Source organism: Aulonocara stuartgranti (assembly GCF_965226115.1).
Source record: "Aulonocara stuartgranti genome assembly, chromosome: 14".
In the NCBI taxonomy this organism is placed as follows: domain Eukaryota; kingdom Metazoa; phylum Chordata; class Actinopteri; order Cichliformes; family Cichlidae; genus Aulonocara; species Aulonocara stuartgranti.
In genome coordinates, this window is record NC_138950.1 from 19,941,800 (window position 1) to 19,969,571 (window position 27,772).

The window sequence follows — 27,772 nt, forward strand, 5'->3', positions numbered from 1 at the left end:
TGTCCATCCGCCAGACAACATAGTGCCGTACAAGTAGCGCGAAAAACAATGCGAAAAGCAAGTTATGCTCAACTCCACCAGTGGAATCTGACAGTGTGGAAAAGTGTGAAAACATCAATGATCACCAACGGATTTCGAAGGGCTGAATGCTGCATGATGGAGAGGAGGACACCGCCACGGCCCTTCTGAGGGTGTTCGACTCTGACACTGACAACGAGGATTTCTTTGGTTTTGAAAGTGACAACGAAGGAAAGAAGCTGAGAGTGGATGACGAAGCCATCCTGAGCCTGTTTGTATCCGACACTGGAGAAGAGGACTTTGGTGGTTTTAGTGGGCAGGAAGATGGTGGTGAATGACTGACTTTTCTTCTTGTTAAAGCCGTGTCGCTGCACCTGAGCCTAAAAGGTAGTCCGAATCTATTTTTCTGGTGTGCTGTAGGTTATTGTTATGTACTACATTTGTTACTCATTTATGAAGCACAGTACATGTTTCCTACTTGTAATTACCGCTACTTGTACATATACCTAAAAGGTTATGCAAATATGTACCCATAACTTGTTTTTCAAAATATTAATAAAAGGGGTGTGTCTCCAAACAGCCATCTCTTTCCTGACAATTCCCTTTGTGCATATTCTCTTACATATGATAAGTCAACATTGAAACACCTGCGGCCTTTAGTCAGGTGCGGCTAATGTATGTACAAAACAGGATTTTCCCCTGATTTTAGCTTGTGCGGCTAATATTCGGGTGCGCTTTGTAGTCCGGGAAATACGGTAATAGTGTGCCGTTATTGCCACCCACACGCTGGTGGTCCTTTGATGGGGGGAAGCTGAGTTCATTCTTTGCATATCAAGTATCTGGTTTTCCACATTTTCCTCCTGGTCAGAAGCAGAAGCTAGCAGAATGCAATGTTTGGGTCCATGTGTGTATTTTATCATTCCTCTGCCTCCAGACAGCTTGCCCTTTGCTGTGCAATCTCAGTAATGATACAGAGGAGACTGTAAAGTGAATTAGGTGGAGTGATTGCTACCTCTTTCTCCTTCTCTTTCTTGTTTATTGCTTCTCTTACAGTGCAGAGTCACTGATTGACTGTCTCTGCAGCTGCACTTTAGCAAATTTAAGATTGGTGAGCCAGTCCAATTGTATCACTGTGCACACATGCAGACCAAGGTCAGCTCCCTACATCTGTGCCACACCCCATAAAGAAGGAGAAGCCTACTCCCATCCTGCACAGTCACTCTGACGCCTATGCAGATTAGCAGGAAAGCACAATCCTATTTTTAAAAATCACTGAGGCCACTGCACCTTAAAAAGCTGCTGTCACAGTCGGTGAAACCATTTTGAGCTCCATCATGCAGTGATGAGTCAGAGTCTGCAGACAAACATGGAAGAGCTGTTTTTGTGTTTCACAGGATTTCATCTCTCCTGCTACAGTAATGTCCACAAGCAACGCCTAGATTTGTTTTTTCTTTGTGTGTTTACTATGTGCAGTTTATTGACATACAACAATAACACAGCATCATCAGTGCTTCATTCATGATGCATCCATAAAAATGCTTGTCCGTAAATCAAATCACAAAGCTATGGATTGTATGAAATGCCCTCATGCTCTTGCTTTTAAATGTTTGGGGTGTATCAGATCATTTCAGTAATTTTCCCAAACTAACAGTGCAACAAGAGTGCCAGCTTTGTGCAGCAACTTAGTGTGTGGACATAAGAAGGTAGGCAAAAGCTCACTTTCGCACTTTCCAGAGACAGTTATTGCTTGAGTAAACAATATGAATGCCTTTGAGACAAAGGTGCAAAAGTCTGAAAGTTTTTCCATTCACAGATTAGAGAAGCTTGGAGGAGTTAATAAGCTATTTGCATCAAGCTGGTATATCAGAACGCTTGTGTCCTGTACATTTTAGTTCGTTTTCACATCTCAACTATCTAATACAAGCAAATTTTGACACTTTTTTTTTTTAAATTCACGATTACACTGACAGTGTCAAAGTAGAAAATGAATTAGAACTAGGGGTGCACTAATTGACCAGGCAGGGATTGGAATTGACTGGTCATCCTCACACATGTCCAGTTGCGAGCTGGTCTGTTTCATGCATGTGGAACAAATGCACAACAGTGTAGATAGGCAAATAGTCATGTGCACAGTCACACACAACATGATAGAATTAAAGTAAACTGTAGGGGAAACACCATGAAAGCAATTGTGACAACAAATCACATCAGACTCTTTATTCACCTTCACCCAGCTGAACATGGACATTTAAGGAGGCTAACAAATTCTTAACATGCCTGTAATATAATTCTAAGTACCTGACATTTGTTTTGTTAAATATGTTGTATGAGCTTCTGTTTGGTAAAGAAAAAGATCTCTTTGAATTTGGGGGTTCAGCAACTCATTTTCAGTTAATTATTTACACCTGCTTCCAGAGTAAAGCACTATATTTTTAGCTGTCTATAGAAGATCCTGTCACTCACTGCAGCTTGGGGGGATTATAAAGAAATTGTGAAGTTTAATAATGTCTTTTATAATGAAAATTCAATTTTGCATTGAAGAAAGTTGACTTTTACTTGCACATGCTGTCATTTTTAGAGAGGAAGTCAGAATCTAAAAAAAATGGTATCTGTAGGTCACACTTGGAGAAAATCCAAAAATGGGATATCCCAAAAAATTGAAGTTGATCCTTCTCTAATCAAAACAGGACAAAAACACAAAGTCTGTGCAGTTAAGTGATTAAATTATTTCTTCAGTGTAATAAAACATCGATTCCAGATGTTACACGGTTACTCTTCAGAAAGACTGAATTTGACTGGTTCTTTTTTCCTTTAGGCACTTTAGGACTTTCTTGTAGTGGCTCCACAGTGCAGTAGTTTACACCTTTGCAGATCCTTGGTTTGATCCTGGGAGAAGACAAATCCCTTGAGGAATGTGTAAGAAAGTGCATCCTGCCAAATCAAATATGCGGAACTCCTTCCTATATTGATCCCTTGTAAATAAGGGGAGCAGCTTTTCTTTTAGGACTTTCTTGTACATGTCAGGGTAATATTTTTTATGGTTGAAAATCCCAGAAGAAGAGTCTCTCGGTGGAGACAAGTGGAGATTATTTTGGCTACTACAGTTTCCAGGATCAAGAATGAAATATTAAGCTTGAAATGCTTTGGTGGTTTCAGTCTCCCTTTGAATTTCCTGATTGCTCCACGTGTCTCTGTTATTGTTTTGGACCGTAACCACTGCTACCCTGTGGATGGGGCTATTAAACCAAATAAATCTAACAGTATGTCTTAGGCTGTTATATTTTATTGAAGGGGCTGTTGGTGTGTAAACAAGTGTGTGTCTACAACCTCTGCTGCTCTCAGCACCTTAAGCTGGAAGTTGACAGAAGTTAATTCAGGTAGAGAATAACTCTTAGTTATTTACTACCTACCTGTACTTGCACTGATTTATGCAATGAACAGATGGAATTGAATTCCCTCTCCTCTCATCACTCTTTCCCTCCATTACTCCTCCTCCTGACAAATGAATCTGCAGTAATCCCAGCTGTGCCCCCATTCAGTTTAGAGTCAGTCAGCCTTTCTGCAAACAAATCAGGGCCAAGATCCATCCAATGGAAACTGTGCCAGACATCGACCCGAGCCTGGTAATTATCCAAAGGTTGAGAGTGGATTGTTTTGACTGTTTCTCACTCTTACTTTGTTATCTTTGCCACAGCGCTTTGCTGTCAGTCGGCCCTGCATGCCAGCAGGAACTTTTGTTGTTGTTGACTGTGATGGCTGTGGTGCAGTCTGAGCTCTGATTCTGGACAAAGTGCAAATACAAAGTGCTGTAAATAGAAAAAATGAATAACACTTTTGGAATACTGAGTTTTTTTCTAAGTTGGGTTTACTTTACACAAGTCTAAATTACATTCTTGTTTATTGCATGGCTTAAAAAAGCAGCAGTTCACAGATTTCTGTTAGACTCTACCTTAACTCTTTGAACTTGTCACAGTTCATTTTTGGATTCAGTCCTCTTTGGTCCCTGACCATCTCCACTATGCTTAGGGATGTAGAAGCTCCATTCATATTGTTGCTATGATAGTTGTTTAGGGCTCTGATAGTATGTTTGGGCTAGTTGTCATGCTACAGAGGGAATTTCAAACACCTCCCTGATGGTAGTGCATGATAGATATGAGTCAAAAATGAGTAAAACTGCTTCACATTGCTGCATATTTGAGACATACATTAGTTTTGAAGAAGTAGGAGAGCAGAAGTAGAAGGAACAAAGTAGAAGAGGAAAAGAGCAGAACAGTTCAAGATTGAGAAATGTGGAAATGTTTTAAGAGACTCTAAGTTGGGTTGTGTAGCACTAAATACAGGTACACTGTAAATATGCTGTATAAAGTCTGCAATACTTGGCAAGCGGCCGCCTGCATAGTAAATCTGATGTGATTTTCAGCTCAGGTTGCATATATAGTTGTATATGGTTTGTCTAACTGAGCCAAAATGAAGTTAAAATGGAAAATCAAAAGAAAAAAGGGAAGACAAAAACATCTACAAAGTAAGTCAAATATATGAATGTGTCTGACATTAGCGCTGCTGCCTGTACTGCCACTTCTGCTCCTACAGAATCATACAGTTACTAAGGCAAAGCTCTTTCCACAAAAGACAAACCAAATCAGAGGACTAGTTAATAAACATGTTGTATAAAAGTGTAAAGTTGATGGGGAAATAAAATGCGCTGAGGAGTCTCACAGGAAGCACTGCACTTGGTTGTTCATGAGAAAGTAAACTTTTTATATTAATTGAAATTATTACTAAACAAAACGATTGTATGGCCTGAGTTTATATGCAGCGTGTCCATCAGGTCCCAAACCCTTTCCAAGTTTGCTGTTTGTTAGTTTTCATTGCGTTGTGTTACTGACAGCTTTGGAGAGATGACGGTTATTCTGGCCTGACAGGCCTTAAACAATAAATCTCAGGGACTTTTCCCTTGCTGTGTCTTAGAATACAAGATGTACTGAAACAGTTGGAGGTAAAATCCGAGGCGTTTCCCTGAAATCACAAGTGTTTGTGAGTCTTTGGAATTTTCTTTTCTTTTCTTTGGCATCATGTGTTCCTTTATGAGAATTTCAAAACCCTGTTACAACATGTGCTGTACTTCTGTTGTGTTCTTGACACGTTACTGTTGTTTTCAGTTTCACTCAGTCAGATGTATCTGAAACTTTGTGCGGTGTTAATGATTACATAGATTAGCTTATTATATTAAAATAAGTTAAATGATGAAATATAGGCATTTGTGTACATAGTTTTTCATTTGAACTGTTCAGCAGATTTAGGTTGAGTGAGGGTATACAAATGTTGCTTTTCATTTTTAGTTAATATTAAGTAATACTTGTGTCTGGGTTGGCTGTAAAACCAGTGGAAAGTCCCAGATCTACACTGAACTTTACCAACTCCCACTGGTCTGATGTGTCTTGTGTGTACATGGGAGTCTGCCAGTTGTTTCTGTAACTGCCTGATGATTCTTTTGCCACTAAGTGAGGACAGATACATCTAATGTGTTGCCAAAACATATGTTTAAGATGCTGCAGTTCAGATTGTGGTACTGCTTTTTCGAGAGCAGCCGTTGATCTCATCAGTAACTAACTGGTTTAAAGCTCTCTTTCAGCATGTTGTAATCTCTTTAATTTGCATCGTATTTTGAAGTCTGAATATGAACTCCCTCTCAGAGGCCAGGTTCTCACACTGTGCCCTGTTTGATGGCAGGAAATAGATTATGTTACGATCACTTCCCTGTTTTAAATATTTTAATCAGACATAGTAATCTGCAAATGGCCTTCAGTAAAATGTGTTAAGACACTTGTTTATCATTTCCTCTTCCCGGTGTGGAAACACTGATGAGAACAGCCACCTCTGTGGGCTGAATTCCCCCCCGTAGGGTAGCTGTGGGCTGTTGGGTTTCACTTCTGAGTTCTGTGCCTGCAGCTTGGACTGAACTTAACTTTTGCTTTCTGCAAAGAGTCCAGTTTAGTGTCACACACTATACAGGTTACTGATGCAGTTTTTCACTCCTGTTGCTAATTCTTTCTAGTTGAATACCTCACGGATTGTATTTAGTTCTTTGTTTTACAGCAGTTTGTATGTAGATTTATCTAAAGTTGATTAAAGTCCCGAACCTTGCTTTGCTTACAGCTGGAAATATATTACAGAATATTTCAGACTTCCCAGCGTTCATCTGGTAATTGGGTTAATATCTCTGCATCGTTTCCACAGAGTGTAATAATTTAAGGAAGTTTGTTTTATTACTCATGAAATCAGCTTCTTAAAGAATATAACACAATCCTAATTAAAAGGATATTTACTTCATAACATACTTGTTGTATCCTATTCTAGTGACATTTCTGAGAAAATACTCAGTTCATAATTTTCTAGTGACATCATAGCATTATAAAAATAACCACCTGGTGAACAGAGGGTGAATTTCCTCCAGTGCATGACAGTAACTTTATCAGATGGGAAATTAAATACTTAATGACTGCTCACTGAGCTTGCTGAGTATGAGTAGAGTACGCTCCTGCATGCAGACAAATTAAGCACAGTAGCAATCCCTCCCTTTTTCTCAATTTGTAAGCAGTGACAGTTAAGCTGAAGTTTTCATTGGATTTCTATAGTGAAATTTGATCATAATGTTAAACCTGGTCACAACTGCGCAAGTAACCATGAAGCTAACATTTGATGAATGAGCATTACTTATATATAATTATATATATAAGTTAATATATATAATTAACTAAGTAGTATTCTGCATACTAAGACAGTCAAGAATGTTTTTGTTTGTTTATTTTTGTTTGTTTTTCTCTGCCTTGGATCATGAATAACAGAAATATTTGCCTATTCAGATAGACACTATAGTGTATTATAATGCTTCTTTTGGAGGATCAGGTTTCTTAGTGACTCTGGTCCACGTTTCCGTGACAGTGCCACGCAGATTTGTTGGCTGAACATTCATAATGCAAATCACCTGTTCTGCGACATCACAAAGATGCTGTATTAATTTGAGATTTGAAAATAAGACCTCACTTTCCAGTTCTAAGTTGACAGGAGTGGCACAAAGTGTGGTTTTTCTTTCAGCGAGTTCTGAAATACAAAACTAGCCCATGTGGAATCAACAACCATGGCACATTCAAAGTCACTTAAATCACCTTTCTTCCTGATCATGAAGCTCACTTTGAACTTCAGAGGTCATCTTGACCGTGTACATGCCTAAATGCATGCTGTATGCATCCTGGCATGTGACTGGCTAATTAGACATTTAACAACAGCTTAAATAGGTATATATAAAAAATGTCCAGTGAGTGTAACTAACCATACTTTTGTACACTTTACATCCTGGCTACAGTGTCACAAGTGAGATTGTTAAGTGGGTATAAAGGTTAAAATTAAAGAATCCCAGGAGCTCTGTCTCTGACTTAGCATTAACATATATCTGTGAGAACTGTGTATGCCTTGTTATATAATTTGTTTGCATTTCTGTGTGAAAACCTTTACTGATTATTTTCCTAGAGCTTCAGTCTCTCCTACCAACAAAAACCCTGCTTGGTTAATGCTGACTTGGCCTAGGACCTTTTGCAAGAGACATTCTTTATATTGAATCTTGACTCCCATGTACTGTGTATTGCTATTAGATTAGCAAAGTTTGGAATCATTATAAAAGCTTTTTGTCACTAGACCTTCCAATAATCACATTATTAAGATAATATGAATCCATATGAATGCCCCCCTGTGATTTTACCTGCATCCTGCGATTTGATTTTTAGTTATTTCAACAGCAAACTGAAGAAAAGCCTTGACTCCGTTGCTCCACTCACCACCAAAAAGATTAACGTAAAACATGCATCACCTTGGAGAAACGAAGAAGTCAAAAAACTCAAAAGAAATTGCAGGGCAGCAGAAAGGAGATGGAGGAAAACTAAAAATAATATCAACCATCAAATATTTTGCGAGCAACTTAAAGTGTACAATAATACATTAAGGAAGTCAAGAAATTCATACTTCGCCAAAATAATCAGTATTAACAAAAATAATCCCAAGGTCCTCTTTTCCACCATAGATCACTTATTTAACCCTGATTTTAACAGCTCCCAAAGAACCCCCACAGACTCGCTCTGTGAGCAGTTTGCAGACCACTTCAGGGGAAAGATCAGCGCCATCAGATCTGATATTTTATCTAATCGTGATATGATTTTAAATACATCTGAGGGCTCGATTGTACCTGAGGAGACACTGGACAGCTTTGTCCTGGTTAATGCTGAGAACTTTCAGAAGGTTTTCTCCACAGTGAGACCCACCACATGTCTTTTAGATCCAATTCCTTCTTCACTCTTTAAAACACTTTATGGATTTTTTGAGGCTGAGCTTTTATGCATGATGAATTGCTCTCTTCAGTTGGGTGTCTTCCCTGCTGCCTTTAAAACGGCGGTGGTGAGGCCCCTTCTGAAGAAGAGCAATTTGGATTGTAATGATTTTAATAACTACAGACCTGTATCCAACTTACCATTTTTAAGTAAAGTCTTAGAAAAACTTGTTTTTACTCAGATTACTGATTTTCTCAATGATAGACAGATCCTGGAGATATTCCAGTCTGGATTTAGGGTGAACCACAGCACAGAGACGGCTCTCCTAAAGGTTTTAAATGATCTTAGATGTAACTGGGACTCCCAAAAGCTCTCAGTCCTGGTGCTACTGGATCTAAGCGCAGCCTTTGATACAGTAGACCACGCTATTCTTTTAAACAGACTGAAACACATGGTGGGCCTCTCTGGTGCTGTACACAGCTGGTTCACTTCCTATCTCTCTGACAGAACTTTTATGGTGAGTATGGATACATGCTCCTCTAAGATCCATAAAATGACATGTGGTGTGCCTCAAGGGTCGGTTCTAGGCCCTGTACTTTTTAATTTGTATATGCTCCCTCTCGGCGGTGTCATCAGGAGGCATGGAGTGAACTTCCACAGTTACGCTGATGACACGCAGCTGTACATCTCCGTGTCTCCTGATGACACCAGACAAATGGATGCCCTCTTTAACTGTATCTTGGATATAAGATCTTGGATGGCAGAAAACTTTTTACAACTTAACCAGGACAAAACTGAAGTTTTAATTGTCGGTCCTGAGGCTCAGAGAGAGAAACTCTTGTCTAAATTAGAGGCATTTTCACTATGTCCTTCGCTACAAGTGAAAAACCTGGGTGTTATTTTTGACTCTGAGCTTGGTTTTATCCCACATATTAAACATGTAACTAAAATTGGATTTTATCATCTAAAAAATATAGCCAGAGTCCGCCCTATTCTCTCTCGGGCCAACACGGAGATGCTGATGCATGCTTTTATTACCAGTCGCATTGATTACTGTAATGCCCTGCTCTCTGGTCTTCCTAAGAAGAATATTTCAACTTTACAACTCTTGCAAAACTCGGCAGCTCGTGTGCTGACGAAGACCAGAGGGCGGGCCCACATTACACCGGTTTTAGAATCGCTGCACTGGCTCCCCGTGTGTTTCAGGATCGATTTTAAAGTTCTTTTATTGGTTTTTAAATGTCTTAATGGTCTTGGGCCTTCCTATCTCTCAGATCTGCTTTTACCATACGAACCCTCGCGGACCCTGAGGTCCTCTGGTACTGGCCTTTTGATTGTCCCTAAAGTCAGGACACATACTCACGGAGAGGCAGCGTTTCAGTGGTATGGTCCTCGTCTGTGGAACAGCCTGCCGGAGGAGCTCAGGGCCGCAGAGAACGTACATGTTTTCAAGAACAGGCTCAAGACCCACCTTTTTAATTTAGCTTTTACTTAGCGTTTATTTATTTTATGCTTATTTATTCTATCCTGTTATTCTATTATTAATTTAGGATTTACCTAATATTTGTTTGATTTTATTCTTATTAATTTTTTAATCTTCTTATTCTATTTATATTTATATTGTATCCTGTTCTTATTTATTTTATCATTTTACCCTATATATATTGTATTGCATCATATCTCCAGTGTTTCCTCGGAGGGCGCTCTCTGCACCGGGGCTGTTATTGACCGTGGCTGCTGGGTCTCTGGGGTCCTCTCAGCCTGGCTGGAGGGCTCCTTTGCCTCCCTCCTGCTGTGTGCCCAGCCTGGAGGCTGCGGTCTGTGACCGGCTCCCGGTGCAGACGGCTCTCTGTTATAATGTTTCCTCACTTGGCTCATGCGAGCCCAGCCCAATTTTTACTCTTTAAGTGTGCGCGTGTGTGTATGTGTGTGTGGGTGGGGGATATATGTGTATTGAGAGTGTGGGGAGTGAGTTGGAGGGTGGGGTGGGCTGCTTTTAACTATGTAAAGCACTTTGTGCTACATTTTCTCTGTATGAAAAGTGCTTTATAAATAAAGATTGATTGATTGATTGATTGATATCATATGCTTGCCTGGCAGCTGTCTCTCACTGCAGTCTGTCTCCACCACTTTAGCGTGAATGGGTCTGAATGTCTATTAATATCTGCACAGTGCACACTCAGATGGTCCTCCAGCACCGGTCTAAAGTGAGGGCAGAGACTTGGACTTCTTGGCATGCACGACATGTTTGTGCCGAACTGTTCTGTACAAGCTAAGACGGGAAAAGTGCAATAGGACACACCTATTTTACAGTATATGTAACAAAGAGCTGTCTCTGAACTTTTTTTCAACTTTATGTGGTGAAATCCTGCCTGTTGTAATCTGACATTAGCATAGGACAAGACTTAAAAAGTATTTACTATTTAGTTATGCATTTCCATCGATCTGCAGGATGTTGAATGAAGCTTTAGTTGGTCAGAAAAAACACTTAAAATAAAATATTAATTATTATATTAAACAGTTTTTAAAGGTTTAACTTCTAAAATGTTTGCTGCTATTACGTTATTATTTTTAGGCTGTATTATTTTTACTTGGGTTTTACTAGTTTTGTTGATTTGGTTGAATAGTAAGCTTGTGGCTTGCTTTCACTGTGGTTTGCTTTACTATTAATATTTGAGATTTGAAAAGAATCAGTAATTGCAATTTTAGTTTTTTTGTTTAAAGGAAGAAAATAACAAGCCCAGTGTATTCACTTTACCTAGTTCAGCACAACACTAAATTAAACATGCAGCACAAACAAATTAGTCCAACCTAAAAAAAAAAAAAAACAACTTTCCATAGCATAACATTCAATAAGTCAGGCCTGTGACTGTTGCCGCTTTCAAAATGTGATTACAGGAATAGGGGGAGAGGGAAGGAATTCTCTGAAGACACCGTGGGGGGTTGGGCGGAGGGGGTGCGAAGCAGCCGGCAAGCTGACAGCGTGTACAAGAGTGGGCTGGGCCAAACAGGAAACGATGATGTCATAGCAAAAGTGAGCGAGAGAGAAGGGGAAGGCAGAGTGGTTGGGGGGGAGAGGAGGAGTGGCACTGATTCAGAGATGAGCTCAGCTGCATAGGCGTGGGCTGCTCGCTCTCTCCTCCCCCTCTCAGTGCTCTCTTGCTGCCTGCTTTGGCTGCTGCCAGTGTTTTGTTATGACAGCGGGGGAAATCGCCTGCCTCAGTAGAATGAACTAGAACAGCGAAGAGGAGAGACGCCGGCTCCCGTTGACATGGTGGGAGATTTATTTTTCTGGAGCTTCTGCTGTCTCAGGCTGTGGAAAAGGGATAAGAAGGTGAGCCTATTCGCTGCTGCTGATGCTGATGCTGACACTCTGGGTGTCTTCTGATTGATTTATAGTATTCATGAGCCGGCGGGGAGGCAGCGAAGCAGGTCTCTAAGCTGGTTCGGATAGTTTGCCGGTTGCTTCTGCACAGTCTTGTTCCAGCATGCCTCTTTAATGTTAAAGCCAGAGCATGAAATATGGTGTGTTTTGTGTGTCCCTTTAAACTGGGTCAGTGTATTGCTTTTTCTAATTACAGATATGCGTCTTTTTTTCTGCTCCAGTGTCATGAAAATGTGATGAGCCATGGCACACATGCTATTTTTAGGATGCGTTCTTCCTCACATAAAAGTGCTAGCACATTCAAAAAGATTATTTTTAAAAATCACTGTCAGGACATTTTCATTTATTTATTTATTTTTAATGAAAGTGGATTTGAGACTTGCAGAAAGAGAGGGAGGGGGGCCGACAGGCTGAATAGCAGCTTTCCAAAGCGGAGGCCAGGGTATGCTGTGGCACTGTACGGTTTGTGACGGAAGGGGGTTTCCATTCAGATAGCATCAGTGTGACCCACTGTCTTCCCTGTCAGCCTTTCAGTCTAATTATGTTTGCTTAAATGATGTGTACTGTAGCTTCATCTTCTTTTTACTTGATTTCTGTTTAGCCAGCTTTGATTGCAGTTTTGTGCAGCATCTTGATCATACTCTGTGTTAAAGCTTTAGGAAATCCCTTTGACAGATTTTAGTATTTGACCCAGTTGTAGCTCAATCTCAGTGCAGCAAATCAGGTATCAGATACACATGCTCTTCTGACTATTCCCCCACATGATGTCATTTTTTTTAAACACAGCTATTAAAATTTTGTTTTGCTTTCAGTGAACTCAGTCACATATGGACTGCGTATTTCTGTTTAGCTCATGTAGGATGCCTCAGAGGAAAGTTCATTACATCAAGGACGGGTTTAAGCAAAGCCAGATCTCCTATAATCCTGTGAGTCCATTCAGAGTCACCCTTTGCGTTGTTGATATGAGGTCATTCTTTCACGTTTTGCAAGAGTGTTGTTAAGTCAGAGGATCCAACCGGTGCTTCTAGCTGCAGGGGTTCTGTTTCAGAATGGGTGCACCTTTATTCATGTTTGGTGTGTATGCCTAGGAAATTTGTACAAATAGTCAATGGTTTGGATATGCAGACCTGCAAGCGTCTGGTGACGTTATCCTTTGACTGTGTTCCTGTGGTGTCCCAGAGGCATCAGATTTCCACTAATGTATTCCTTAAATAGATAAGTTAAAAAACAATATATTCAAATATATTCAAGTTTTTTCTCATTAAACATCTCACATTTACTTTGCTGTTAATATAGTTTCATAAAAATCATTATGTCTTCACTTAAGACGTGAGATCAGTGTGTCAACTTCCCAGTGCTTTGGCCCTGCTGTTTTCTAGAAAGTTCTTCACGTCTGCGATCAGACATGTGGCATCTGTTTGTGGTCCTTTGTATTCATTGCTGTATAAGGCTTTGTATAAGGCTTTCATTAGTAAAGATAATCAGTGAGGAAAATGTGAAATGATGTGATGGAAATGGAAAAATGTCACGAAGAAGATATGAAAGATCTTGAAGCAAAACCGGAGCAAAACAAGAACTAAATGATTTGGGTTGGAACATGACGTATGAAATAGAAATGAGAGACTGTTAACTGTAAAAACGTGTCTTTGAAATTTTATATAAGGAACTGCCGCCACTGGTCTGCCTTAGTTTTTTCAGCCCATGTGTTTGTAACATAATCTACATGCTAATTATAACTGTATTTACTCAGGCCTCAGTGTTGTTGTTTTATCTGTCACTGAGAGTATTACACTGTTGTAAATTCCTAAAAAACAACCTCCAAGGGTCACTTCACATTCCACAGCCACTCTAAGGTTGCACTTATAAATCATTAAAAAACAAACAAAGTTTGAAGGCTACATTAACCTAAAAGTGTCTGTGGGTGACGGTCACACGTTGGTGGTAATGAGGTAACACTCGAAACTACTTAGAATTTTTTCTTCCCCATCACCTCATCAGTACTTCTTCACCAGAAAAACCCCGCAGACTGCAACCACTTAATAATGTGGTGATGATGTATGCTAAACTGTTTAAGGAGTGAGCTCTTTAAACTTGAGGGATCCTCAGTGTTTGGAGAAAATTCAGATAATAGAATTTATAAAACAAAACAAAAACTTAAGTACTGATGTGTCAGACAGTAGATACTTTTATCTACATATAGTGTGATATAGTAAAAACAAGATGATGAGGTCATTGTGAAGAAACTTTCCAGCAATGACTTTCACAATTTAACATGAAGACGCTCCTTGATTCTGTTTCACACGCTGATGATGAAATTCTGCTACTAAATTAAAGGCTTCTCTCCAAACATGACTTTTGTTAGATTCACTTGTATGAGCTCTTCTAACATTTAGCCTGTGTGTTGTAAGATTTACCCAGCTTGGTTAAAACTTGTTTAAAACTTGTTTCAAGTGCCCAGTTCCCCAGACATGGATTAGCCAGAACACAAAAACTTTTTTTTTCTTTCTTTCTTTCTTTTTTTTTTTTTTACCTGGGATTAGGCTTAATCCACATCTTGGAAAGAAGCTAAAAAATAGTTTTGATGTAGAGATGAGTCATTCAATTCAATTCAAGTCATTTCAATTAAATTCTGTGTTACTTATATGCCACTTAATCACAACAACAGCGGCCTCAAGGTGCTTTATAATATCTACAGTAATAGAGAGAAAACGTCAACAATCGAACAACCCCTATGAGCAAACACCTGGTGACGGTGTAAAGGAAAAACTCTGTTTTAACAGGAAGAAAACCAGGTTAAGGGAAAGAGAAGCCATCTGCCGTGATCGGACACGGCAAGGCAGACTGTAGAAGAGAACCAGCGTTTAATAACTCTTATGATTAGACTTAGTAACAAATAATGTACCAACTATTTGGCAAGTGTAGCTGTTGTGTAGCTAACTTCTATCAGTTTGCTGAATATTAAACTAATTGAGAAGATTAAATAAACTAATTTCAAGTTACAGTGCACTAGGCTGTTAATGACACCAAACAAACCAACTTCCTTCATGAATGTTATATATAGAATTACATATATACATGTAGAAGAAATTAGCATTAAAACTGCACTTTTAGTAAACTCCACACTCTTTAAAAACATCATTAGTATAAACATTTGAGCACAGAAGCTGCAAAGACCTCAACTGTTCTTTAGCTTCATTTCTCTCTGTCATCCCATGAACATGGCGCACGTGGCAGCAGAGTAACGGCAGCTTGACCCGGTTACTCCTGGACCCCGTGGACCCACTTCCTCTCCCCCCCAGGCAGACATGTGTTCTCTGTTTGGTTTGTGTTCACTCGAAGAGGACACGAGGCTAGCGCACACCATCGCACACACTCTTGAGCATGACTATGAGCTAATGCAGACTCGACACACGCCCACAGACCTTATGTCAGGATAGGATGTGGAACCAGTGGTGTATTAATGCATTTGGTGTTTCTCAAACCTTTTTTTCTTTTTCTTTTTTCCATTGAGTGATTTCGTATTTCATCTTTTGTCCTTTATTTTTAATCACTCAATCCACACTTTAGAGGGAGACCACGTCCTAAGTGTGAGGGGAGCAGCTGTCGCCTGTCACATGCGGGTTTAAAGAGGGTGTGTGTGTCTGCATAGCAAGCAAATGGCCGCCACAGAGTCAGGGCGTGCAGAGCCACACGTCCGTTTCATCTCCGTCCAGCTGTCCTCTCTTCCTGTCTTCTTAATTTATTTGCAGGGCTGCACCTAAGAGAAATCTACACCTTAGAGAAAATGTGGCGCTAAAAATAATCGGGCAGCTTTTGTGTTTAACTTTACAATGATCTCCCATTCTCACAGCACTTGCTGCTTTAGGTTGTGTTTACATGTCCTTTCGAAGTCACGGTGTAATTTTTATGGCTCCTCTTTTTGTGACTGCTTAGTTGACGAATAAAGATGTTAAGCTGGTCGATTAACCTCGCAGCTGCCTCGTTCCCTGTGTCCATTACAGAGCCTATTTTCTATTTTCTCCTCTTTTGTTCTTAGGATACAAGTCGACTCTTATTCTCCTGTTAGTGGCAGACTCTAACTTTTGTTGTTTTTAACTTCAAAAGCAGAAACTGAAATATTTAACATACAAATAAGTCAGGATGGGGGCATATTTTATTGCTGTGTAGCTGGAAGGAGCTGAATTACTTTAAAAAGCCATAAATTAATTGCGGGGTCTCCCTTGCTGCAGCTCAAGGCCTCGACATGTGTTTACTTGTTTGTGTGTCTTCACTGCTGTTTTCCCAGGAGGGAGGAGTAGTCGACATATGGCTGTAGACGGAGGTTTTCATTGATTCTTTGATCTTCACTTTTCCCCTCTCTGTTTTTAGGTTTACTACCATTTAAAAGTAGTTCTGCTTAGAGGCTGATTCAGGTTTGCAGCCATGAGTCCTTTTTATAATGACCTGAATCATATGCAGTATTGCAGGGGCACAGTCAACGTTAATATTTCATCAGGTATTCTGGTGATTATTTCTCCACTAGTTTATCAGAAAGTTAAATAACGGAACAGCTGAATGAGTAAATTCTGTTTGCATGTGATTGATTATTCTTTGTCCAGCTCTCCTCCACGCGGTGCCCCTTCTTAGTCCTCCTGTATCTCATTAGCATTGTAAATCAGTGCAGTTGAGGAGTGCTGTCAAGGGGTCCACTCCCTCCAAAAATTTCTGCCACTAAAAGCAAAAAATGGACTAACAAGCACAGCCTCTGGGGAGCAAATGGCTCTCGTGGGCTTGACCTTAGGTACTTAATTTCATGTCTCATGTTTAATCATTAAGCCTTTGAGTGGGTGGGTCGTTTGCACGGACAGGCGCCACATTACCTGAAGGAGTCGATAATAATACATCGAAGGCTACTTAATCGATTATTTTAGTCGATGAGTGTCGCAACAAGCAAGGACAGGGAGCGGCATTAAAAGTGGGGGTGTTGATGCTTGATTTTTCTGGTCATGTTAGTGGTCTCTGGTCTGAGGAACACCCAGAGCTTCACCCTCAGAGCTGCCAGTATGAATTATCGGCTGGTCTGTTTTCTTTATTGGCCATAACTCAATTCTCTCTCTTGTTTGCAAAACTGCCCCGAGCTCTGGAGGGCATCTGGCAGCAGCAAACTCGATGTTTGTGCATGAGACTAATGATTACCCTCAATCACCAGATCTCGCCCTTCTTTCCAGAGGCAGCCTCGTGTTGCTTGTTGCTCAAAAACCCTGAAATATTGCTACATTTTTCGTCTTTAGATAGGAGAAAAATCTATTTAACATCGGACTCCACCACTCTGTTTACATGTTCATTTATGTGTTTGCATGTATGTGTGTTTTTTAACAGGTCGCAGGGGAACAGAAATATCACCCAGAATGCTTCACATGTCTGAACTGCCGATCGTTCATCGGTGATGGAGACACATACGCTCTGGTGGAGAGATCTAAACTGTACTGGTGAGCATCCGTCACTGTAAAGTTTAAACAAAAAAGCTGAGGCGCTTGCTTTATGTGTCACATCCATCATAGCCTGTGAAACTAGTACTCATGATCTTTCTCCAGTTTCATCCTCTGCCATAAGCTAATCCGCTCAGAATCTGTAGGAAAGCTCGAAAGTGTGCCATAAGCTGCTGTTGATTGACAAAATCTCAAATTTATTTCGCTTATTTCTGGCTTCAAAGGGCTTTTTGTTAACATTATGACAAACTGGTGACAACTGGCAGAAGACATGCTCATATCTGAGTGTGGTTTAAGCATGAAACAAGTCATAAAACCATTAAACTGGGAGAAGAATGCTTTTATTATCATATAAACAGTAGCTGCAGTTTGAACATCATATTGTTAGTTGCCAGCTTCCAATAGCTCCAGGGTTGCTTTAATGTTCTTGTCACAAGTTTCAGACTGTATCTATCAAAGAATATCACGAGAGAGGCGGCTAATTGTATTCTGCAGCAACATAATGACATCGCAGTGTCCATAAAGACTTAGATTCAACAAGAACAGTGAGTCTGGGGTTACATGAGAGACAGAAGACACTGAGACAGCCTAAATCTACAGAACTATGGCACCTCCCCCACAATACCTTTGAATTACTCACCTTGAGAGCTGGTGTTTTCTCAGATCATTACATTCAATGAGAGAGTCGCATGTTGCTGACTGACATGACACAGAAAGGATATCAGCAACAGCTTTACAGTTGGGGGGGGGGGGGGGGCATCACCTCATAGGTTATTAGTCACTTCATAACATTCTGACTTATCAAAGGTCAACCTGACTCAAAACAATGAGTGTACAGTGTTGTCTTGGCTGAGCCGAAGCAACATGTGACACTGTGAAAATTATTGTAATGAGAAGTTGATTTTTCATACAAACCTCACGAGGATTCCTATTATCTGTTTTATTACTGCTGTTCTCATTTTTAGAAAAATAAATAAAATAAAAATAAATTCTATTTTTAATCTCTACTTCTCTTCCTCTCTGGCTCCAGTGGTCACTGCTACTACCAGACCATCGTGACCCCGGTGTCGCTACCGGACTCGCCATGCTCACGGATCCCTCACACGGTCACACTGGTGTCCATCCCGGCCTCCGCTGATGGCAACAATGGACGCAAAGGGCGCGGTTTCTCCGTGGCAATTGACCAGCCGCTAAGCCCGACCAACGGCTACAGTCCCGAACATGGACACACCGTCAGAGTCTCCCAGTGAGCCACGTTTGTGTTTTGTGGATAAAATGAATATCGTGTTTCAGTTTGTGGAATGTAGAGCAAGTGGAAAATGAAGAGGAAAGGCGGAATGAGTTAAGAGATGCAGCATTAGGGAAGGTTAATGGTGGAGGACAAAGGATAAAGGAGGGGGATTTATAAATGGAGGCCAGAGTGATAGATGAGATTCATTTAAAATGTATAATAGAGTGGAAGGATAGTCACTGTTATTCAAATGAGCTCAGACTTATCTGCTCTCTGGACAATACTAAAAGAAAAATGTCCCTTGTGTGTACAAAGGTGTTTAAGGAGATTTCTTTTTGTTTCCAGGGTGGATGCCGACTGCATCAGCCCAGATGTGAAAAATTCCATTCACGTTGGAGACCGGATCTTAGAAATTAATGGGACGCCCATTCACAACGTTCCTCTGGATGAGGTATTCATCACTATTTTTATGTGTTTGCTGCTAAAAGATGATGCTTTAGTTTCACTCAGGCGGTTCTCTGTGTTCCTATTGTTTTGGAGGAAAATGGGATGATATCCATCTTCAGCTTTTGAGGATTTCCAGTGGCAAGATGAGACTTAATAATATAACCAGCTGTTTAAATAAATAAATGTTTCAGTAAATTCATAAGGGAAGTTACTGAAGCATGAGTGCTTCATCTAACCCTGAACTTATAAGCAAATCCAACCAGAGCACTTCAATGAGCCGATATATCCTTTTAAGTTTTGAAATGCATTAGTGCCGTTCACTTTTTGATCTGACCATCCTGTCTGATCTGTCTCTTCTTCTCCAGATTGACCTGCTGATCCAGGAAACGAGCCGGCTGCTGCAGCTCACCATCGAACACGACCCTCACAGCCAGTCGGGACAGGAGGGAGGCTCCTCGGAGGCTGAGGACCAGGTGGACGGTCCGTTGTCCACCCCACTGTCAGAAGGGCCCAGCCCCATCCTACCCATCACCCAGCCCCCCAATCCAGACATCAGCAACCTGAAATCCCGCATCATCACGTAAGACATCAATGCAGCAGCTAATATACTTTTATCACAGTTTGCTACAAAGAGTTAAATGTATGTTCTCATCTTCCCATTAATAAAGTGTGAACACCTTCCTTCATGAAAAGGTTGATTTCTTTGTTTTCCTCTCTTTTAGGCGAAGTTACAGCACTGATAAGTCGCCTGGATCCAGCAATGCCGCGTCACCAATCTCCCAGAGGAAGGACATCAATCGGTCTGAGTCACTTCGGGTCGTCTCAAACCGGACTCACCGTATCTTCCGCCCATCTGACCTCATCCACGGAGAAGTGCTGGGGAAGGGATGCTTTGGACAAGCCATAAAGGTAGATTTGAGTTGGCAGAGACTCCTTAGACTCATTAGTTGCATGCTACATTGTAAATGTAGCATGCAACGAGTCATACTGAAAAAAATCCAGAAGGGGGAAGCATTGAGATGAAAGAAGTGTATAGTGGAAGGCGGATGGAATGACTGGGGATTTATCACATCAGGGAATTTTTCTTTTTTAAGTTTTGTCTCTTAACATTGCTTCAGTCAGTGTTGCTTAACTTGATTTGTGCATTGTGTCTTGTTAAAGGTGACACACAGAGAGACGGGTGAGGTGATGGTGATGAAAGAGCTGATCCGCTTTGATGACGAGACTCAAAAAACATTCCTCAAAGAGGTGAGTGGAGACAGACAATCTCAGAGACTTCAGACTGTGAATGAAACATAACACAGAGCAGCTTGTGCACCAAAGTTATTGTTGTTTTTTCTTCTATAAGCCAAAGCTAAAGATTGTAGTTAAAGTGAGACATTCCTGAATGTAGGAAAGGGGTAAATGAAAAAGGCAGACGTCTCACACCTGAAGAGAAAATGAAATTAAAAAGGCATAAACTCCCCTTTGAAATAATATCAGTTCACTATGCTCACATAGTCCTGTCTCCCAAAAATGATGGCTGGGCAGATTTTATTTTACCGCCCACATTAAACTTTATCTCTCTGCCGACCTCCCTAAAGAGAGCCGATAGCAGAGGATGACTCAGGTTCAGATTTCTGTGAGGCTTTTTGGGGTTTGAAGATCTGAATCACTCCTCGTGTTCCTGTTTGGCGCTAGATTAGCCTCATTCATCCAGTTAACTGCCTCCTAAATGGGATGTTTGAAGCTCAGAAAAATGGTTCCACTTTAGTTGTGGATTATGAGTGGGTATTTAGCTTTATTATTGGGTTGAAACAGTGAGGAGTCTTGTAATTAGAAAAGTGAGTAAAGAGATTCGCTGTAAAATGAGCCCCAGTCACAGCTAAGCAATGATTATTACTCGTGCTGGCTGCTTGTTTGTAGGTGGCCCAAGTCTTAAATTACTCGTGTAATCCTCATCGGTGAAGATTAGAAAAGAAGGAGGCAAACATTTCAGATGTCATGTGTAACAGTGGCGTGCTGCCTCCTCCATGTGACTTTAGTTTTACCAGTAGTGTAGTCACATTTGTAAAGTAGCAGAAGTAATTGCAAAAATATTAACACTGACTGTCATAATTTGTTCAGGTGATAGTTTTGTACTGTGAATATTTAAGATCCCTTACAGCTGCTGTGGACTTTTCCCAGAGATGTGTGAAAATAAATAATTATTTGTGTCTTTAAGGTGAAAGTCATGCGATGCCTGGATCACCCCAATGTGCTCAAGTTCATCGGAGTCCTCTACAAAGACAAGAGACTCAACTTCATCGCAGAGTACATCAAAGGAGGCACTTTGCGGGAAATCATCAAGAAAATGGTAAACAAATGGGGGGGTGTTTGTTTCCTATATGGAATTCCAATGCACAGACTAGCATGGTTATTATTAATAAGGATAATAATAAAAATAAAGAAGAAGGGATTCATCACTTTATACCAGTATGTTACATTAAGTTGTGTGTTTTGGTTTTTCCTATAGGACTCAAACTATCCCTGGAACCAGCGGGTCAGTTTTGCTAAGGACATCGCTGCTGGGATGGTGAGTGTATATACTGTTAATACACTCTGGAAAACAAACCAAGGTTTTTCTGCATGGAGAAAGTGGTTTAGATCATTATTATTGTTTTGCCACTGCATACACAAAAAGACAGAACACGACACTGCCAGACTCTAAAACATACAGAGGGAAGTGAAGATGGTGCGGTTGTATTGTCAATAACAAAACATAACCAAGATCATAACCTTATAAATAAAAATCAAATCCTGTTGAGCCAAGAGAAAAGTAGAGATCAGTGGTTGTGAGAGATAACCACCGCTTCCTGTTAGATGCACTCTGAATATCTGCTGTACACATACTTTTTGCTTTAGTCTTGCTGTTGTCTCCCTCTAGTGGTCATGTTTGTGAGCTACAACACTTGTGAGGTACTTTTCTTACTATAAAGGTTAAATCGGAGCATAAATTCCTGCAGGATAAGAACACAGGTTCTCTGGATTCCCCCCCAGATAGCTGTACAGTGATGCATATCAAGCATGACTGTGTTATTGTATATTCAGCAAGAGCTTTTTGAAATAAACCCAGACAGTATTGTTCGACTTGGCAGTGTTCTACTTACAGATTATCAAAAGACTGTTTATTTATTTTTATTCTTCCTGCCTTTCCTTCCTCTCCTATCTGTCTGTCATTCAGGCATATCTGCACTCCATGAACATTATTCACCGGGACCTGAACTCTCACAACTGTCTAGTCCGAGAGGTAAGAACTTGTCTTCCTGTACACTTTTGTGTTTGTGCCGACATACCTCTGCACATACAGCATGTTTTCTTTAAGGATTTAGGACGGCGCACCTGCCATTCGCTCATACAAAAACAAAAAAGGCCTTTGTTCGCAGTTGCTATGGGAGACTAAGACGACTTAAAAAACACTCCACACAAGAAGCTTAAAGCAGAAACATTCAGCTTGCCGGACCTAAACAAGGGGAGTGCTGAACACGTGTCACATGACAACAAAATGTTTGCCTGACAGCCTGGAGATTAATTTTAAGCTCACTAGCGAAGCTTAAAGCTGATTCACCACAGATATATCCCTGAACACTATGTCTGTCTTTTTTTCAGAAGTGATGATGTTGATAGTGAAAAGAGTGAATCCAGAACTAGTAACTAGCAGGTTGACGCTTTTTTCAGACAGTGTTTCCCTCAAGCTGTAAAGCGAATGAACTAAATATGCCCATTTCCTTTATGAAAAGTGAACAAGTCATTAAACCTGTCAGCCTGTGGTCTCACACACAAGCTGTCCCCTGCTCCCAGCAAGTGATTTCATTGCATCTGACATCATTTTATACTGTGAATGTCGTTAATGTGAATACTTTGTGTAGTAAAAATCACATTTAGTGACTTTTGGTGAGTATGCTTGTTGCATAAAAATAAAATGTTTTGGCATATTTCACTTTAAAGAACAACACAGTGGTGGTGGCAGACTTCGGGCTGGCTCGACTCATGGTGGACGACAAGAACGGGGAAAAGCTGACGCAGGGAAAGCTGTCTGGCATCAAGAGGCCCGACCGCCGGAAGAGATACACGGTGGTGGGAAACCCCTACTGGATGGCTCCAGAGATGATCCATGGTATGAACTACAGGAAGTGATCCATGTCCTTGCTTACCTGTGCTAATCACAAATATTTTATTGAGTATGAGATCACCAAAAATATTTTGTCTTTTTCCATCGCAGGGAAGAGCTACGATGAGAGAGTAGACATCTTTTCCTTTGGTATCATGCTCTGCGAGGTAAGCTATCCATCAGCTGCTCTGGATATTTTGAATTCCTGAAGTTATATTTTTTTCATGAATAAACCCGGAGATCTCAAATGTCTTCAGGGCCTCCAGATGATAAAACCAGTCTAAGGTGTTATTCTGTAATTAGAGGAAAAAGTTAACACTGTCAAACCTTGAATATAGCCTCATATGAAACACACCATTACATTTTATGAGGGGAACAGTCTTCCTTCTCCCAAACTCCACATTTCTTAGAGGGGGGAAAACTGCTTTCCGACTGAGCATCCAGCGCCACAGTGATGAAGGCTTGCAGCCTGGCCACACACCATCCACATAATTTGGGCCCAACAGTGTAGGAGCTCCAGTATGAGTTCTCCAGATGAACGTTATTATCCAGAGAACATTACAGGGATTAGAGGGCAGGAAAGCAAAGAAGTCTTCATGTGGCTGCTGACGGGCACACAAATGATAGTTGTGGTCTGCTGGCACCATGAGCTTCTGTTTGGGGGGTTTGCTGGTTTTCAGCTGGAGGGCTGACCAAGACTGGGGGAGACTTCTGACACTTTGATCTTTAACTCTTTTTGCTCTTTCTTGCTCTTTCCAGGTCATTGGCAGGGTGAATGCTGACCCCGACTACCTCCCCAGAGCGACGGACTTTGGACTGAACATCTCGGGTTTCCTGGAGCACTACTGTCCCACCAACTGTCCCCGCGCCTTCTTCCCCATGGCTGCTGTGTGCTGTGACCTCGATGCAGACAAACGGTCAGACACCGGATTCATTTTGACATGTAACCTAAAGGGACAGTTCACCAAGAGTTGGATTATCACAGGAGCCAGCTTTTTATTTAAAGAGGTTTTTCTGATACTAACCAACCAAAAAAAACTATTTTCTTGATCCTTTGAAACTGGCCTAAACTTCCAATTCTAACAACTTTGGTTAATTCAGCACATTAAAAGGATTAAACAAGCATAAATCCTTCACTGTGTTGTATGACTAACTCAAGTAAATGCCCGTCAGGTACCTGGATTTTTCAATTCTGAGCAAAAAAATCAAGTTTTATTGTGTTTTGAGGTGAACTGTCCCTTTAATTTATAACAAAAGAACTTGATAAATACAAATAAATTGGAGAGGTTTACAAACTGTGGTGTCCGTCTGCTTTCTTAATACACAGGCCTGCTTTCTCGAAACTGGAGGAGTGGCTGGAGAACCTAAAGATGCACTTGGACATCGGTCTGCCCCTGATGTCCGAAGTGGATCAGCTGCACAAGGCCTTCTGGGAGCACCACAGCATAACACGTCCTGAGAACGGCCTGCACACCCACCCCGAGCAGCCAGAGTAGACCCGAGCAAAACAGGGACAAGTGGGACGTTATCAGTAACCCCCACAGGGGTGGCGACCACCTTGCCTGGATTGGCGCAGCGGGCGGAGGAGTCATGTAAATACCCCTCCGTGTTTGCGGGAGCAGACTGGCTCAGGCTCAGTAAATAGACTCAGGGGGAAAAATGTCAAACTGAGAAAGCCACCTGCGCACACATATTGACTTTCAAAGTAAAATCAAGAGACATTAATTAGAATTGCTTGATTCTGCTGCACCTGAAGCTACAATGGAGCACATCATATGCAATCAGACCCGACTTTCAAATCACAAATCAGCTCTCGAATCATGTAGATTTAACTTTAGAGGTCATACCAGGTCAAGAATACTTGCTGTACTATTGTAGTGTGTATGTTCATGTGGAAATATAATCCCCCCGCCCCCACCCCTAAAAACAATGCATACAGCAGACCTTCACTTTAGGCATCTACAGAATATATTGTGCAGTAGGTGTTTGCAGGTTTGGTTTTGCTTTCTGTTTGGACGTCAAAGACGAGGGAGTGTGAGTGTGTGTGTATGTTTGTGTGTGTCGTTTAGAGGTTTAGATCGACTCATGAAGCAAACCCTTTCAAGCTTTAAATAGTTCACAGAAGAGCGCATGACTGTAAATAATGCTGTCAGGGCAAATCCTGGTTCTTCGTGTCCCTCTGACCTCATTTGGTCACAAACCACTAATCTACTTGTGTTGCTGCCCCTCTCCCCTATTTCTTGTGTAGCACTGACTTTCACATGGAGGTACACGCACCCCTTTTTGGCCTAGATTTGGTACGTTGTCTCTCAGTTTTAAGAGCCGTTGGCATATCTCATCCGCACCGACATTTAAAGACTTAGCAGTGTACATAACCTATGACAATGTAAATGTTTTAAATATAGTAAATGTACAGACATATTTTATATACGTACACAACATTGCCATATTTTTATTGGCCGACCAGAAATGGAGAGTAGAGGTTTGACTGCAGTTAAAAAGGCACAGCCGAAAGGTTTTTTTCTTCCCCCCCCTCTTCTCTTTCTACATTTCCACCACTGTGGCAGGTTTGGGGCTTTTACTGTTCGACGTATGTGCAATCTTAATCCCTAAAACGTTATTTTAAACCCCGTAAATGTTACATTTTCGTCTTTTCTCTCTATCCGAAAAAGCAGCAGTCAACCTGCGAGCTTTTGTGTCGCCACAGATGTCCGCTGGAATAAACGTTAAAATAATACTGGATCAATCTAATCGCATCAAATGGCTTTAAACTAGCTGAAACTCTAAGACTACTACAATTATATGTGGTTTTGAGAGCAATCAAGCAGTTCTTAAGGGTTCCCTCTTCTCTCGTGTACTGTACAGTAGTTAAGGTACTGCCTCATTACGTCAGCTGTCTGTCTCACACCTCTGTCTCTTGTTTACATGTAAACGCTGGCTGTAAATATCACTGTATTCCTTCCATTGTCTGTGTGCATCCTCAGAAATAATCTCCTTTGCACCTTCTAACATGAGACATTTATATCTGTTTGTTTGTTTGTTTGTTTTTTTAATCCTGCTGATGTTTTCACAAGCTGCATGATATTCTTGCTAGGTCTGCTCAGCTTCTGAACAGAGTTATTTTTGTCTTTATTTGAGATTTAAAAAAAAAAATTATAAAAGAAAGACAAAAAGTGTAAACAGAGTAAGCCGGGGTTTTAAAAAAAGGAAAAAACAAAACACAGCATCCCTCTCTCTCTTTTTGTTTTTAATAGCTATATACCCACTGAAATCTTTTTGTACACATTTGAGTACTTTGATTTGCACTATATAACCAAGTGGCTATTTAAAGCCACGTTTGTTAATTTTTCTCTCTTGGGCTACTTGTGATAAGGAAATAATGTCAGTTCAGGTTGAAATATGAATGCAAGACACTGATAGAGCCTTTTAACTATAAAAAATGGGATCCGGGAAATTCATCCTCTCGATAGCAAACTGTACCGTGTTTGGAGCGTGCTTCTGATTTATTATGAAGATGCATTTACACGGTTAAACTTTAAATACTGTCTTTTGGCAGCAGATTCGTCAACCCCTCCTCTCATATATCTGAGGTAATATTGCTAATAGTTTCGTTTCAGCACCACTTTTTCTACCTAAATAAAGCTAAAGTTTCCAAGCTTTTGCTACCGTGAGGATGAGATGTCCCGGCTCTGCCTGCTGCCTACAGACCAGTCCTTTGCGAATGATGTTCTGTGTTGTTTCTGACTGCTTGTTCCATGTATGACGCCCACAGAGGATGCAACCACTGCTGGTCTTTCTGACAATAGAACACTTCCTCACCTTTTCATTGTACTCTTTTTGGCTCAGGGCCGTAATATTCTGGAGCTTTTTCTTGATTCAGTTAATCCAGCAGCTTTGCAGAAAACCGCTCCTCAGCACCGACACTGAGAAAACATGTAAACTATGTCAGTATGTACGCTCGTAACACAAATACGCTTCTGTAAAGTGAGCTCCTCCCAGTTTATGTGTTCGTCCGTGGGCAAATTTTCTTTCTCCATCCCTGTCTGAGCCATGTTGAGCATGTTAGGCGTGTCTGTGAGGAAGTGTTGATGATCGCCGAGAATGTCGCCGCAGCACTTCTTTGCAAAGGATCGTTACCTCTGAACAATGCTGTGCCTTTGTTGTAAGCTAGCCTTGCCAACGATTTGAAAACATGAACTGATTTCCCTTTTTTTAATGTATCATAAGTGCAAGCCTGATTCAAGTGGGTTGATTATCGTTGCTGAAACCACGTTGTATGAGATTTCATCTTGTCCTGTAACGTATTTATATTTTCCAGATCTCCATTGTTAGTTTTGATATTTTGATATTTCTTTTTTGTCTTATTTAATTTTTTTCTTTCTTTCTTTCTTTCTTTTTTTTTTTTTACACAAGCTGTGAAAACAATTCTGCACTTTAATCCTGAACGTTTAGACTCTGAGGAGGCAACTTTTTTTTTTCCATTTTGTCACAGCTACAAATAAAACTGTTGCTCCTTAAAATAAACCAGGTGTCTGTTCTTCTTACACAATACTATGCAACAGTCTGGAGGCAGCCTTTGTTTCTTTATATGGTGCGAGGAAAATGGGAAATGTTTGCAGCAGTTTAATGAAATATGCAGACATGCATAGAAATACTGTATATAAGGCAACAACAGAGATCCAAGCTTGAAAGTCAATATTTGTCTTGACCACTTTTATTCTCCAACACGGCATGAACAAGCAGCTTTCTTGTCATTTGTTTAAGCAGTCTTCAGGA

The 27,772-nt window shown here is 40.7% G+C and overlaps 1 protein-coding gene across 3 annotated transcripts in view; it reads left to right on the forward strand.

Annotated features, from left to right (window-relative positions):
• Positions 1-27,520, forward strand: part of limk1a (LIM domain kinase 1a) — a 57,696-nt gene extending 30,176 nt beyond the window's left edge. For 2 of the 3 annotated variants that reach the window (XM_082501759.1, XM_082501760.1), the window contains 13 exons: positions 17,080-17,189; positions 18,220-18,435; positions 18,766-18,871; positions 19,233-19,447; positions 19,590-19,776; positions 20,029-20,115; positions 21,071-21,202; positions 21,362-21,421; positions 22,070-22,135; positions 22,834-23,002; positions 23,108-23,163; positions 23,756-23,913; positions 24,324-27,520. In XM_082501759.1, the coding sequence (XP_082357885.1) occupies positions 17,080-17,189; positions 18,220-18,435; positions 18,766-18,871; positions 19,233-19,447; positions 19,590-19,776; positions 20,029-20,115; positions 21,071-21,202; positions 21,362-21,421; positions 22,070-22,135; positions 22,834-23,002; positions 23,108-23,163; positions 23,756-23,913; positions 24,324-24,492 (1,731 nt within the window). In that variant the 3' untranslated portion in view covers positions 24,493-27,520. Of the gene's footprint in view, positions 1-11,438; positions 11,671-17,079; positions 17,190-18,219; positions 18,436-18,765; positions 18,872-19,232; positions 19,448-19,589; positions 19,777-20,028; positions 20,116-21,070; positions 21,203-21,361; positions 21,422-22,069; positions 22,136-22,833; positions 23,003-23,107; positions 23,164-23,755; positions 23,914-24,323 lie in introns of those variants that run through there. The other variant, XM_082501761.1, reaches the window with a different exon arrangement.
• The last annotated feature ends 252 nt before the right edge of the window (positions 27,521-27,772 follow it).